Raw genomic sequence first — 15,655 nt, 5'->3', positions numbered from 1 at the left:
CTGGAGAGATGGCTCAGCAGTTAAGAGCACTGACTGTTCTTGCAGAAGACAAGGGTTTGATTCCCAGTACCCACATGGCAGCTACAAACCCTCAACCCTAGTTCCAGGGGAATCCGAAGCCCTCTTCAGATCTCTGCAGCATTGCACGACAGGGGTGCACTTACATACATCCAGCACCCACATGGTGGCTAACAACTATCCATAACTCCAGTTCCAGGGGATCCAGTGCCCTCTTCTGACCTCCTCAGGTATTGCATGACATGGATGCACTCACATACATGCAGGCAATACACTCATACACATAAAATAAAAATAATAAATAAAATTTAAAATTTTTAAAAAAAATGTCCCTCAATGTTTTATCTTTTCATTACTATTTCAAGCACCTTTCCCCTCCAATTTTATCTAACTAGCTACTGGACTGATTTGAAGATCTTAACTACGTGCCTAATTATTTAACTTTTATTATTTAAACCTAGTGAAAAGCAACTGGTGATGATATCGTCAATAACCAGTTCAGCTGACATAAGTAGTTTTCTCCGTATCTCACAGAAGTCACACAGCTGAACTTGGGGTTAAGGACATCTACGATCTAGTCTGGTCCCGTGGTTGAACACTACAAGTTTTCTTCAAATAGTAATAATAAGGAAAGTGGGCCGTCGATACGACTCACAGGCACAGGCGCTTGCTGCCAAGCCTGACAACCTGATTTCGATCCCCACAACCTTCGTGGAAGAGACCCATCCATCTCCAGAAAGTTGTCCTATCTCCACACACGCGGTAGCATGCCTGCCACGCACACACACAAGTAAATGTCAAAAAAAATTTTTTTTAAATGAGGAACTGTGCCTAACCTTGACTCTAATCTTGGGATTTCAGAGTAATGACGCTCTTCAAAATGAAACGCGAATTTGCTTGGCAGCTCTATTAAAGTACCTCAAAGACCGGGCACCCCCGTAACAAAAAATTCCTTTAGAATTTTTATAATGAAGGAAATCAGGATAATTTGTATTTTATACCCATCAAAGCTCGAGTTATACAGTTTTTACAGCTAAACAGCCTTATTAAGGTTTACTTCACACATCACACAATTCACCTGCCTCACGTATAAAACTATTAATAAAAACTGTTTTAAAATGATTCAGTACTTATCATCTCCCCCCACCCCCACCCCCGGTCTGTCTTCAAATAAAACGGATGCTCTTCGGGAAGATGGCCCCGTTATAATTATCGGCACTTTCGACACGGCGCAGATGTGCTACTTCCAGCGGGTCTCCCCATCCCGTGACGCGCAAGCACGCATAATCCGACACCAAGTTCCACATTCACTCCACCTTTCCAAACACCCGGTCCAACTTCGGGGTCAAACTCGGTTACAGACGCCCAATCGGCCCTCCGAGGCCCCTCCGCCCCTCAACGAAGGCCCGACGCTCTTAAACCCAGTACCTTAACCCCGTGCCGCGGCCCCAGAGATCCAGAACCTTCCCCATCAAACTCCCGGCCCGACCGACCCAGACATCCAGATCCCACCGCCTACTTCGGCGCCACGTGGACCCCGAGGCCGCGCTGACCCGCGGACAAAGACCAAAATGTCCACTCGCTGTGCTGCGGCTGCGCACTCTGAAGGTGTGTGAGCACTCCCAGAAGTCTCCGCGGTGCAGCTAGACTTGTTAAGCCCTGGGGATCCGCTGTCTTCTAGCGCCAGCACCGCCGCTTTTCCAGCGTAGACTACACTTCCCATAATGCATTCGGGACCTTCTCTGGGTCCCTCAAGCAAACTTAGCCGCCTCTTATAAATTTGGGATTCTTTGGGTAGATGGTCGTTCCCTAGGCACAAATTGAGCTCGCAACTGGTGGGATGTTTAGAGTGGTGACCTTACAGGCGACTGTCTCAAAATGGACCAAACCCAGACTCAAAGGTAAGACGCCATCTTGCCCCCTGGCTGCTGTGGGCTGGACTACGTTTCCCAGAGTCCATGGCGACGATACGTCTCAACGGCTTGGTGAGATCCTAAGCTCGGCTAGGACCCTGGAGGCGGTCAGTCGAGGCAGAAGGTGAGGGGTTTGGGAGTCCTGGGCGGACCCTGCGTGTCCCGAGCCTTGAGGCTGTGTGTGCGGGACTCCCGGGGTACAGGATTCTGAACCTGGTTTTGCTTGTGGCAGTGTGACAGCTTGTGCGTGCCTGTTGAGTGTGCAGTTGTCATCCATCCCCAAGGTGTTTATCTGGGTGCCTGTACAAACGTGTGATGCTGTGCGTTGTTTTTGTGCAATCGTGTGATGCTAGAATCTTGTGACTGGGAGAGATAACTGCGTGTTTCTGCTGTGTACTGTGTGCTGATAGCTTTGTTCCTGGAACTGTCAATATAGTTGTGACTCTGACCGGTGCTGGTATCTCTGGGTTAATGCTCTGTGCCCCTACCTCTGCAGTGACACTGCATGTTGAGGAAAAGGGAGAAGGAGGGGGGAAAATTTTGTGAATTTTGTAACACTGTGTTGCTGTGTATGCAGGTGTGGACTCTGCTAAATGTGTGACAATGTCTGCAGAGTCAATGTTCAGTTATGACCGGGTGATGTAGACTACATGTGATTTTTGTGTGCTGCTATGTGTGGTTGTGAGTGTATGGATCATTTGGGGCCGTTAGTGTGGACAAAGGAAATAACTATCATAGTACTGAGCAAACTGTGACTATCAAGTGTGTGAAGGCATTTGGGACTGTGGCTGTATCCCTGTGTCTCTAGAGTGGACGAGTGAAGCTATACACAGTAGTATACACCTGTAATCCCAGCGTTCCAGAGGCTGAAGCAAGAGGAGTCCAAGTTCCAGACCAGCCTTGGGGGGTGGGGGGAGATACACTGCAAGACCCTGGCTCAGAAAGAAAGGGGATGGTGGGGAGGGGAGCTGGAGAGATGGCTGAGTAGGTAAAGCTATTGTGGCACAAGCATGAAGGGTTCGAATCCCCAGAATCCGTGTAAATCCCATTGAGGTACTGTCTCTCTATAACCCCAGCTCCTACAGGAGGCAGAGACAGGAGTATCTCTGGACGCTCTCTGGTCAGCTAGTCTGGAGTATGCAGTGATGATGAGACAGGCAGGAGGCAGAGGCAGGTGGATCTCCATGAGGCCAATCTGGTCTACATAGCCAGTTCCAGGCCAGCTATGGCTACAGGGAGACCCTGTCTCCAAAAAATAAAAAAATGGGTAAATAAAATAAAACAACCAAAAAACAAAAACAAACCCAAAAGTGATGTGCCAAACTAGTTAAGAGCGCATGCTGCATATGGCTTTTCCAGAAGACCTGACTTCAGTTCCCAGAACCCACATCAGGTTACTCATAACCACCTCTAAGTCCATCTCCAGGGAAGCTTCTGGCCTCCTTGGACACTATGCTCAACTGCCCAGTACCCATACACACATACACATAGTTAAAAATAAATCTTTTGGGGCTAGAGCGATGGCTCAGTGGTTAAGAGTACTGACTGCTCTTGCAGAGGACCCGGGTTCGATTCCCAGCACCCACATTGTGGCTACGAGCCATCTTTAACTCCAGATCCAGGGGAATCTGAAGCCCTCTTCTGACCTCCATGGCAATGCATGATAGGGGTGCACTCACATACATGCAGGCAATACACTCATACACATAAAAATAATAAATATTTTTTAAAAAATAAATAAATCTCACTTGGGAGTCAGAGGCAGGTGGATCTTTGTGAGTTCGAGGCCAGCCTGATCTACCTAGTGAGTTCCAGGACAGCTGGGGCTACAAGGAGACCCTGTCTCAAAAAGACCAAAAAAAATTTTTAATCTTTTTTTTTTAATGTGATGTGCCTTCTCAGTATATCATATCAGAACCATTGTGACTGGTGTTCATCACTGAACTTCAATCATGTGGCTAAGGTAGTGTCTGACAGGTTTCTCTGCAGCAGAGTTACTACTTTTCCCTTAAATATCAAGTTATTGTAGAGGTGTACTTATATAAACTGTTTAAACACCCTGTATTTCACCCCACTTTAACCTACTAATCTTAATTTACATTGATAATGCTTGCCTGAAAAAGTTATTACTAGCTGTTTGCCAAACAGCGATGGGAGGGGTGTTGTTACCCTCATTTCTTGTACTTCTTGGGGGGTGGGAATCGAACTTAGAACCTCTCACATATTGAAGCTTAGGCTCTGCTACTGAGCTCCACATAATCTCACCCTCTGCCTTTACTGAGGATCTTACTGGTTTGTTTTTGTTTAGTTTTTTACATTTATGTGTGTGTGTGAAAGTGTATGTATTTAGCCAGGCATGGTAGCACACACCTTTAGTCCCAAAACTTGGGAGGCAGAGCAAGCAGATCTCTGTGAGTTCCAGGTCAGCTGGGGCTACAGGGAGACCCAGCCTCAAAAAGACCAAAAACAAACAAACAAACAAAAAGCCAGGTGTGGTGGCGCACACCTTTAATCCCAGCACTCAGGAGGCAGAGGCAGGCAGATCTCTGTGAGTTCAAGGCCAGCCTGGTCTACATAGTGAGTTCCAGGCCAGATGGGGCTACAGGGAGACCGTGTCTCAAAAAGACAAAAACAAAAAACAAAAACACACACCAAAAAAAATGAGGCTCTAAATGTTTATAATAGATTTCAAAACTCACTGTAGTCACCAAGTAGGGTCTGATAAAGTATGGAAATTTCTATACTTTTCTTTTCTAGTCTTTTTGTTTCTACAGCTAAGATAGAGCCTCCTGTACCCTGTCCAGCTCCTATGAGTTGGACTCTTCTCCCAGCCCCCAGTCCATAGTCTCAGACAGGGAAAATTTAAGGAAGTAGCTTCAAGTTTTACTAGGTGGTATGTAGATAGTTAAGCCTTGCTCTCAAGGATTTGCGTATGCTTTTCATGTTGGACATCTAAAGACACCTGGCTCCTTGTATCAACATGAGCTTGCCTTATAGCTCCAAATTTACTTTTTTTTTTTTCATTGTGGGATTACAAAAAAAAAATCCCCTTTTCAACAGACTTAGAAATGGATTTCTCTAGTTAGTTTTGTTCCCTGATGCTGTGATAAGTACCCTGACAAAGCAACCTAAGGGAGAAATGGGGCTCACAAGTCCAGGTTCAGGAACTTCAAGTAACTGGTCACCTTTCATCCACAGTCCAGAGTGGAGAGCAGTGAATTCATGTGTGTGGACTGGTCAGCTCCTCCATCCCTCCCTTTCACTCAGTCCAGGGCCCAGCCCAGGAAATGGTACCTCCCACATTCAATTAACCTTAAGAAAATCCCTCATAGGCCTGCCCACAGGCCAACCTAGGCTAGATGGTTCCCCACTGTGACTTCCTTCCTAGGGGATTCTACGTTTTGTCAAGTCGACAATCGAAACTCAAAACTCACCCAATGCTACTGTTATTATTTCTGGTTTCCTTGGACTTTTTTGTTTTGACCAAATTCTGAGTCTGAGTGAACTAGTTAATTTCTTGTTTAATAGTTCTTTTTTATTTTTGTGCATGTATCTGTGTCCCCTTGGAACTGGACCTACAGATGGTTGTGAGCCACCCAGTGTGAGTGCCACAAACCGAACTCTGGTCCTCTGAAAGAGCAGTGAGCACTGTTAACCCCTGAACTGTCTCTCTCTCTAGCCCCTGACTTTTTTTTTTTTCTGCTCAGGCAACATGTCTGGTGTGGTCAGTATAGGTAATTTCCCAGAGCTATGCCATCAGATGGCTGTACCATCTGAAATTACCCCACAACTCATTGGTCACTACATCAGGAATATAAAGATTAGAGAATTGCGCAGTCTCTCTAGTGTCTCACACTGAGTTGATACATACCACTTTTACTTGTATTTCACCCTCCAGAACGAGTTCATGGCCCTGCCTAACTATAAGGACCTAAAAAAAAATGACACCTTCTTTAATTAATCAAAAAAATTATTATTTATTTTTATTTATGTGTATGAATGTTTTGTCTGCATGTATGTAGATGCATCACATGCATGCAATGCCCATGGAGCCAAAAAAGAGTGTCAGATTCCCTGGAACTGGAATTTCAGGCAGTGATTAGCTGCCTTGTGGGTGCTGGAAACCAAACTCAAGATTCTTTGCAGGAGCAATCTGTGCTCGTAACCACTGAACTATCTCTCCAGCCCTAAGTGCCATCTTCTGTGGGCCCAAGAAAAGCGGAAAATGGATGGAGATGAAGCAGTAATGTCAGCACACTGGCTGTGACCTTTCTTCTTTTCCTTTTTTTGCATGTGTAGACGTCGCTGGTGTAGATCAGGTGTGATTTACTTTTGGAATAAGGAGGAAATTCCCTGCACTGTGGAGGAGCCTTAAGAGGCCTCTGCAAGGTGAGTGAGGCCACTGGGAAAGCAGAAGCCTTTTGTAGGAAGACTCACCTCCTCTGTGAGCAGGCAAGGCACCCTTCAAAGATTTCTGGGGGTCAGAGAGACGGTTCAGCAGCTAAGAACACTTGCTGTTCTTCCAGAGGACCTGGGTGTCGTCCCCAGCAGCAACATGGCAGCTAACAATTGTCCATAACTCCAGTTCTAGGGGATTTGATACTTTTTTCTGGCCTTTGCAGGCATTCTGTGCATGTGGTACACTTACATACATGCAGGCAAAACACTCATACACATAAAATAAAAATAACAAATAAAATACATATTTTTTTAATTTTAAAGACTTCAGAACCACGAAGTCAAATGCCTTCAGCATATATGTTCCCAAAGACACCTGTCAGTCATTCAAGAATCCCTCCACATCTTTCTCCTCTTTTTTTGGTGGGGGGGATGGTCTTTTGGTGACAGGGTCTCCCATAGCCCTAGCTGGCCTGGAACTCACAGAGATCCGCCTGCCTCTGCCTTCCTTCTGAGTACTGGGATTAAAGCCGGCCCACATCTTTCTCCTTTTATACTTCTTTCCCCATTGATAAGAAATGAATTAGCTGTATGATTTCTCATTGTAAAATAGATGCTTGCTGACTGGGTGTAGTGGTATGATGTAATGATGCATTCCTCTAATCCCTGTACTCAGGAGGTGATCCCCTGGAACTAGACTAGATGGCTGTTAGCTGCCACATGGGTGCTGAGAACTGAACCTGGCTCCTCTGCAAGAGCACCAGTGCTCTTAACTACTGAACCATCTCTCCAGTCCCCCACTAGTGACGTTTTAAAGCTTTGGGTAGAGTATGTCCTGGAGCTGGTGGGCTGAAACTCTGGTACTCTCAGCCACCAGTACAGCCTCCAGCCATCCCAACAAGTTCTCACCATGTAAAAAGCACTAAAAGCATTTGGAGAAAAAAAAGAAAAAGTAACTTCAGATGCCACTGCCAGCACCAGGCGTGACGCACCCCTACGAGCTGAGAGCTTAAAGATGAAGGCAGAGCATCAGGAGTTTCAAGGCCAGCCTCAACTGCATAGTGAATTTGAGGCTAGCCTGGGCTATATGAGGCCCTGTGTCTCCCCAAAATTGCTCATTTATCTAAAATTGTTTTTTTTAGAAAATATATTCTTTGTTTTGAGAAGAGGTCTTGCTGTGTTATCCATGCTAGCCTTCAGTTCCTGATAATTTATTTTTAGAAACCCTGTTAATGATTTTTTTAATTGTCTGACTTGTTATAAAGATTTTTTTATTTATTATTTTTATTTTATGTGTATGCATGTATTGCTTGCACGTAGGTAAGTGCACCCGTGACATGCAATGCCCACGGAGGACAGAAGAAACTATCAGATCCCCTGGAACTGGAGTTACAGACAGTTGTTAGCTGCCATGTGGGTGCTGGGATTTGAACTTGGGTCTTCTGCAAGAACAGTCAGTGTTATTAACTGCTGAGCCATCTCTCCAGCCCCTGTTATAAAGATTTTTAACATTTAACAATATCTTTCCTACATTATCATTTGCCTTTCACATTGATTTTAGTAATTTTAAGTAGGGAGATTAATGTTTGTTTTGTTTTGTTTTGTTTTGTTTTGTGGTAATGTCATATGTGGCCTAGGTTGGCCTCATCTCCCTCTCTAGGCAAGGATGATTTGAACTCCTGATCCTCTTGTCTCTACCTCCCAATTGCTGGAATTGTAGGCATGCACCTCTATGTCCAGCCTGTATAGCAAGGGCTATACAGAAAAATGAAGCAGGAAAGAGTAGAGAAACAGCTGGGCATGGTGGCGCACTCAGGAGGCAGAGGCAGGCAGATCTCTGTGAGTTCAAGGCCAGCCTGGTCTACATAGTAAGTTCCAGGCCAGCTGGGGCTACAGGGAGTAAAAAAAAAAAAAAAAAAAAAAAAAAAAAAAAAAGAGCATTCTAGATGGGACACATTCCTACCAAACAGGAACATGTCTGCTATATAGTGAATTCTAAGTAGTCAAGGGTGTCAAATGATAATGGATTTATAAAAATTTTAGAATTGTCACCAGGGTGTGTCCAGGCATGACCTTTGATTCATTTCTTTTTCACCTCTCTGCTTTATTGTTTCATTTATGAAGACTACATATGGAATAATGTGTGTGTGTGTGTGTGTGTGTGTGTGTGTATGTTCATCTAATTTTTATTTTCAGAATTTGTTTCTTTTTCCAGGTGTGGTGGCATATACCTAAAATCCCAGTACTTGGAAGGTAAGGCTGAAGGACCAAAAGTTTAAGGTCATCCTGGGTTCCATAGGGAGTTTGAGGCCAGCCTGGGCTAAAAAATTAAAACCAAATGAAAAGTGTGTGGGAATGACACCACATTGCCTCTCCCTAAGATGCTGGGACTCATTCCCAGGTCCATGTACACTGTCCTCTCTGGAGACAAGCTGTCCGTGAGCCTCTGTAATTCAGCCCCTGCACTGTACTGCTACTCACACCTCTCCCACTCGACGGCGTTACTTGTTCTAGTGATTTTACTCTGCTTGATAATTCCCACCAGTATAAAATGTGCTGTCATCTGCCACAGCCCTACCTGAGTCCATTTCCACCTTTGTCACCACTTCTTTACTCCACACCTTTTTTTTTAACACAGATTCTTGTTATGTAAGGAAGGCTAGTCTCGACCTCCAACCTTAACCTTCCAAGTACTGGGATTGAGCTCTGTTTGGATGGAAGAGATAGGCTTGGTTGGTTAGAGATTTGCCCCATTCTCACCATTTTCTTTCTTCAGGACTCTTCATGTGTCCAAAAAGAGAATCTAGAGAAAGCAGATGCCATGGCCCTTCAGGTACGTTGAAATTGCTTCTAAAATATTTTTGTTTTGCATTTATTCACTCATTCATTCATTCATTTGGAGAAAGGGTCTTACTGTGTATCCCTGACTGGCCTGGAACCCACTATGTAGACCAGACTGGCTTCAAACTAAGAGGTCTGCCTGACTCTGCCTTCCAAATGCTAAGATTAAAGGCATGGGCTCTGTGTGTGTGTGGGGGGGTCAGTTTGTTGGTCCTCTCCTTCTACCCTGAGAATTGAACTCAAGTCATCAGGCTTAGTGACAGGTATCCTTACCCTCTGAGCCACCTCACCAGCCCTGAAATTTCTTCTAAATTTGGAATAATCTGATTCCCTTCAGAACATATGAACATATATGTTCTTTACGCCAAATGCCTCTGTAACTTTCTTGCACTTTCTGTATCAGTAGGCAAGTGGAGAGCCCCCACTTCCCTTAGTAGCCCTCCTTTTCCAGCACTGTTCACACATTTGTGGGAAGCTCTCACAGAGTACCAGTGGAACAAAATGCATTCTCTTGAGGGAAAGATGATAACTTCCTTTATCATTAACTTGAATGGGGCAGAAGATGAAATGGTTTTATCTTTTCCATTGACTTGAGTGGTTTCCTTTCCTCTTTCCATTTTATGTCACTCCCTCTTAAAAAACATTTCATGCTTTCAAAGAATGTATACAAAGGGGCTGAAGAGATGGCTCAGTGGTTAAGAGCACTGACTGTTCCAGCACCCACATGGCAGCTAACAGTTGTTCATAACTCCAGTTCCAGAGGATCTGATACTCTCTCCTGGCTTCTGTGGATACTGTATGCATGTGGTACACATACATATATGCAGACGAAACACACCCATAAAATAAAAAAATAAAATCTTTTAAAAAAACAATATATGCAAAAAAATGTCTATAACTTGCATGTGGCATACAAAATAAATGTCAGAGTAGTCCACATCCAGATTAATTACCGTCTACACATCCTTCCTGCCAGTGCAGAGGCTGCTTTCATTTTATGCTCATTCATTGATTTTGTTTTTGAAACAGGGTCTAATGTAGCCCAGGCTGGCCTCAAAACTGGCCAAGTAGGTAGCCAAGGATGTCTTTGAACTCCTTCCTTAAAAGTTTATTTAGGCTGGGCATGGTGGCGCATGCCCTTAATCACAGCACTTGGGAGGCAGAGGCAGGCGGATCTCTGTGAGTTCAAGGCCAGCCTGCTCTACACAGTGAGTTCCAGGACAGCTGGGGGGCTACAGGGAGACCCTGTCTCAAAAAGACCCCCCCCAAAAGTGTATTTAGGAGATCTTAGACAGCCTGAGAGGGCGTGTTCGGACCTCCATCGGTGTAGCAGCTGTGATCTCAGCAGACTGCCAGAGAGTGCCTGCTCTGTCCTCCCTCTGGCATAGGGGCTGAGAATGCAGGGGACTGTCCAGATTCTGGTGGTGATCCAGCCGCCACATAGTGATAAAAGTTATGCAATTTGGGAGTTTTTTTGATAGACCCACTGAAGGGGTACCCCAATTGCCTCACCCTGCGTCCCTGATCAGCATGGAAGAAGCCAGAGCAGTCTGCGTCCCAATTCCTTATCCACAAGTTAGGTAACCTCTTCAGAGGATGGTGTGATAAGAATAGAAGGTAGGATAGGGCTGGAGAGATGGCTCAGCGGGTAAGAGCACTGACTGCTCTTGCAGAGGACTTAGGTTCGATTCCCAGCACCCACATGGCAGCTACTAACCATCCTTAACCCCAGTTCCAGGGGAATCTGAAGCCCTCTTCTGACCTCCATGGCATTGCACGACATGGTGCACTCACATACATGCAGGCAATACACTCATACACATAAAATAAAAATAATAAATTTTTAAAAAACAAAAAAAGAATAGGAGGTAGGAATTGGCTAGGCAGTTAGAGTTAAAAAACCCCAAAGAAAAGTAGCCAGTTTCTTGACTACAAGTCAAAATGTCCTTGGACCTCTTGGAACATACTCCATTTCAAAGGCCAAAAATGTTGAAAGTATTTGGGAGCTCTTATGTAATTCTTAAAAGATTTTAGGGTTATCTCTTCAGAGAGGGGAATGTTAGAGTAGCAAAAAGCCCCATAAAAAAAGAAAGAATACATGAAGTTGTCAGGAAAAAGGAAAAAAGTGATGGGGAGATATGGGAGGAGTTGGAGGGGAGGGAGTGGGCATGGATTTGATCAAAACACCTAATATACATGTATGAAATTCTCAATAAATTAAGAATAAAATAAGTAAAAATTTTTTTAATTTATTTTTATTTTGTGTATGTGTGTTGCTTGCATGTATGTAAGTGCACCTGTGCTTTTAGTGCCCATGGAGGCCAGAGAAGGGCATTTGATTCCCTGGAACTAGAGTTGCAGATGGTTGTTAGATGCCATGTAGATACTGGGAACTAAACCCAGGTCCTCTGCAAGAGCCAGTGCTCTTAACCACTGAGCCATCTGTCCAGCCCGAGTTTGAGCTCTTGATCTTCCTGCCTCTACCTCCCAAATGCTAGGATTATAGGCATGTGCCACCTTGCCTGGATGCAATTTCAGTTATTTATGAGACCCTACTTAGCTAGATTTTGTTGGGTTCCTATTCTGTAGAAAATAGAAGGGTCCTGATGTTCAGAAGGGGCTTCATCTCTAGCCATAGGGATGCTGAGCAATCCTTTAGCTTATAAGTGTGCTGATCATACTCTCTGCATAGCATAGATGGAAAGCTCTGGCTTTCTGGACCTTGTAACCTTCCTCCAACAATGCCCTTTGTCATCTCCACATCTTAAAGGCATTTTCCTGAATGAGAGGTTGGGAAAACTTGAACTTATCAATTTTAGGCCCAGTAGGAATGGGACAGCCAGGCAAGCATGATGGCACATACCTGTAATCTGAGTACTCCAGAGGCTAAGACAAGAAGATTTCCAGTTTGAGGCCACCCTGGGCTGTCTACATAGTGAGTTGAAGGCCAATCTGGGCTCTCTAAGGAAACCCTGTCTTAAAAAAAACTAACAAAACCAGGGACTGGAAAGATGTCTCAGCAGTTAAGAGCACTTAAAGCTCTTGCAGAGGACCTGGGTTTAGTTTCCAGAACCCACGTAATGGCTCACAACCTCCTGTAACTCCAATTCCAGGGATTAGGTGCCCTCTTCTTGTGACCTATACAGGCTCTTCCACACACATGGTACACATACAAACACTCAAGCATACACACATACACATAAAATTAAATAACTAAATACATCTTTTTGAAAAAATGAGACTAGGCCGGACATGGTGGCGCACGCCTTTAGTCCCAGCACTTGGGAGGCAGAGGCAGGTGGATCTCTGTGAGTTCAAGGCCAGCCTGGTCTACATAGTGAGTTCCAGGACAGCTGGGGCTACAGGGAGACCCTGACTTAAAAAGACAAAAAAAAAAAAAAAAATGAGACTAGGGGCTGGAGAGATGGCTTATTGGGTAAGCGTACTGGCTGCTCCTGCAGAAGACCTAGGTTCAGTTCCCAGCACCCACATGGTGGCTAACAGTCATCCATAACTCCAATTTCAGAGGATCTGACGTCCCCTTCTGACCTCCTCAGGCATTGCATGACACAGATGCACTTACATATATGCAGGCAATAGGCAATACACCCATACACGTAAAATAATAAAATATTTAAAATATAATAAATATAATATTTTAAAAACTGTTATTACCTTTGGCACACACCTGTAATCCCAGCACTTAGGAGGCAAAGGAAGGCAGATCCCTGTGAGTTTGAGGCCAGCCTGAACAACAGAAAAATTATTACCTTTATTGGGGGTAGGTAAAATGGTGAATGTCAGGGGACAACTTGCAGGAGTCAGCTTTCTCCTTCCACCGTGTGGGTCCTGGGGATTGAACTCAGGTCCTGAGGCGCGTACTGGCTGGCCTTTACCCATTGAGCCATCCCATTGAGCCATCTCATTGGCCCTATTCTCTATACTTTCATATTTAAAATTTTTTTTTAATTTTATGTGTAGGAGTGTATTGCCTACATGTATATGAGTGCACCCGTGTTGTGCAATGCCACGGAGGTCAGAAGAGGGTGTCAGATGCCCTGGAACTGGAGTTAAGGACAGTTCATAGCTGCCATGTGGGTGCTGGGAATCGAACCTGGGTCCTCTGCAAGCACAGTCAGTGCTCTTAACTGCTGAGCCATCTCTCCAGCCCACTTTCATATGTTTTGAAATTTTTCATTAAAAATCATAGAAGAGCTGGGCGTGGTGACACACACTTTTAGTCCCAGCACTCAGGAGGCAGAGGCAGGTAGATCTCTCTGAGTTTGAGAGCAGCCTGGCTTACAGGCTAAGATCAAGTGTAGTACCTCTCTCACCAGTAATACATACCAGTAACACAAGCACTTGGAAGGTTAGGACAGATGGTTTCATGTTCCAAGCCAGCATGGGCTACATAGTGAGACACTGATTCAAGCAAAGGTAGCAAGGAGGGAAGGAGGGAGGGAGGGAGGGATGGAGGGAGGGAGAAAAAATTAAAGAATAAAGTCCTTTAAACCAGGCATGGTGGTGCATGCCTTTAATCCCAGCACAGGAAGGCAGAGGCAGGGGGATATCTGTGAGTTCAAGGCCAGCTGGGACTACAGGGAGACCCTGTCTCAAAAAGACCAAAAAGAAAAAAATCCTTGAAGTCACTAGTAATACATAAGTTTATTGTTTTAGGAACTGTTGACGTTTGGGGATGTGGCCATCGAGTTCTCTGAGGAAGAGTGGAAATGCATGGACCCTACCCAGAGGGACCTGTACAGGGAGGTGACTCTGGAGAACTTCAGTCACTTGATCTCACTAGGTAAGACTTATAAATGGTACACGTAGGGACTGAACAGTGGGAGTGGGCACCTTCCACATGATGGGTGAAGTAAAGAAACAGCGTTGTGCTGCAGAGATGCTGAGAACTCTGGCAAGCAACCGTCAGTGGCCATAACTGTCTCCCAGGTCAAAAGGGAGGGAGAGGGCTAGGAACTTCCCCATACTCACCTCCCTGCTGCTGCCTCAGATGTGCCCCATAGGAAGCCCTGGGCACAGGTAATAGTCCTTAACTGAGGCTGAGGATTGGATTAGAGGCGAAGGAAAAGGTTAATGGAGCTAATCACCATAGTTATGTACTCCAAATAGTCAGTGCTGTGCTGGAGTGTTAGCGCAGCCGTTAGAAGGCTAAGGCTACCAATCAAAACGTTAAAGGTTCGAATCCCAAATAGTTAGCGCTAGTGTTCTGAAATTTCCTGGAATTTTATTTGGTTGGTGTTTTGGGGTTCTAGGAATTAAACTTAGGGCCTCACACATGATAGGCAAGTGCTCTACCATTGAGCCATATCCTTAGCCTAAGGAATTTCACTTCTTCATTGTGAATTTCTACTAGGGCATCTTATAAGTGTCTGACCGAACTCCATTCCCAAGAGAAGTCATTCCATTATACATCCACCTTCCTGACCTTGGACAGTCTTCACATCTTTTTTTATAATTGCCTCTATTCAGCTGGGCACATGTCCAGAATCCCAGGACTCAGAAGTTGAGGGAAGAGCATCAGGAGTTTCAAGGTCATCCTCAGTTACATGAATTCAAAGCCAGTCTGGCCTATATGAGACCCTCTTTTCAAATAACAAACAAACAAGGACTGTTGAGATGCTCAGTGGGTAAAGGCGCTTGCTACAACCTCAGTTCAACCCCTGGAACCCACATGATGGAAGGAAATAATCAATTACCACAAGTTGTCCTCTAACCTCCACAGGCCACAGCATGCACGTGTACTCCCCCATGCACATGCGCACACATATATATGTAATTATCTTGATTTGGGGGCTGGAGAGATGGCTGGCTTAGCAGTTAAGAGCACTGGCTGCTCTTGCAGAGGACCAGGATTTGATTACCAGCACCTACATAGTGGATAATAGCTGTCTGTCCCTAACTCCAATTCCAGGGGACCTGATGCCCTTTTCTGGTCTCCATAGACATTGCATAGGATGGGTACACTTTCGCACATGCAGGTAATACACTCATACACATAAAATAAAATTTAAAAAATTTTTAATAAATAAAAATAATTATTGGGGGGAGACTATGGGAGGGTGCCATTTGGGATGTGGGTATATAGATGAGTAAGATTGTTTGGGATGGTCTGTATAAAATACAAAAAGTCAACAAATAAAAAAAATGAGTTATATCTGAGGAAGAAGCACAAAAATTTGTTCCATGTTAATTACTAAAGGCGAAACACATTACCATTGAAATCTACCCAATGATTTTATATCCATACTCAGGTGGATCTCAGAAAGTAACCGACTGTGACTAGTAATAATCAGATACATAGAAATTAGAGATGCATGTGCAAACATCTAAGTGTTATTAACATTAAAAATGAGTCTTTCTGTAGGAAACAGTATATTTTTTAAATGAAATGGAGATCTTTTTTTAAAGGTTAAAACCTCTCTCAGTTTTGTGTGTTATAGGGTTTATACTGAGTTCAACGGTAA

At 44.4% G+C, this 15,655-nt stretch overlaps 2 protein-coding genes across 10 annotated transcripts in view; one reads left to right on the top strand and one right to left on the bottom strand.

The window, feature by feature from the left end:
* The window catches only part of Znf146 (zinc finger protein 146), a 17,531-nt gene extending 15,888 nt beyond the window's left edge, over positions 1 to 1,643 (bottom strand). The window contains exon 1 of one of the 3 annotated variants that reach the window (XM_008853845.3): positions 1,538 to 1,643. The gene's annotated coding sequence lies outside the window, so the exon portion shown is untranslated. Of the gene's footprint in view, positions 1 to 1,446 lie in introns of all 3 variants that reach the window. The other 2 variants (XM_017803412.2, XM_008853846.3) reach the window with 2 other exon arrangements.
* Positions 1,644 to 1,726: 83 nt separating this feature from the next.
* Znf565 (zinc finger protein 565) overlaps positions 1,727 to 15,655 on the top strand; it is a 19,753-nt gene continuing 5,824 nt past the window's right edge. For 2 of the 7 annotated variants that reach the window (XM_017803404.2, XM_017803401.2), the window contains exons 1-5: positions 1,963 to 2,055; positions 6,231 to 6,320; positions 8,545 to 8,582; positions 9,106 to 9,162; positions 13,848 to 13,974. In XM_017803404.2, coding sequence (XP_017658893.1) covers positions 9,151 to 9,162; positions 13,848 to 13,974 — 139 coding nt within the window. In that variant the 5' untranslated portion in view covers positions 1,963 to 2,055; positions 6,231 to 6,320; positions 8,545 to 8,582; positions 9,106 to 9,150. Of the gene's footprint in view, positions 1,920 to 1,962; positions 2,056 to 6,230; positions 6,321 to 8,544; positions 8,583 to 9,105; positions 9,163 to 13,847; positions 13,975 to 15,655 lie in introns of those variants that run through there. The other 5 variants (XM_017803402.2, XM_029556529.1, XM_017803403.2 and 2 more) reach the window with 5 other exon arrangements.

The sequence above is a fragment of the Nannospalax galili genome, unplaced genomic scaffold (genome assembly GCF_000622305.1).
Source record: "Nannospalax galili isolate Female #2095 unplaced genomic scaffold, S.galili_v1.0 scaffold886, whole genome shotgun sequence".
Taxonomy (NCBI): domain Eukaryota; kingdom Metazoa; phylum Chordata; class Mammalia; order Rodentia; family Spalacidae; genus Nannospalax; species Nannospalax galili.
This window is presented reverse-complemented; position numbering and strand designations above follow the sequence as displayed.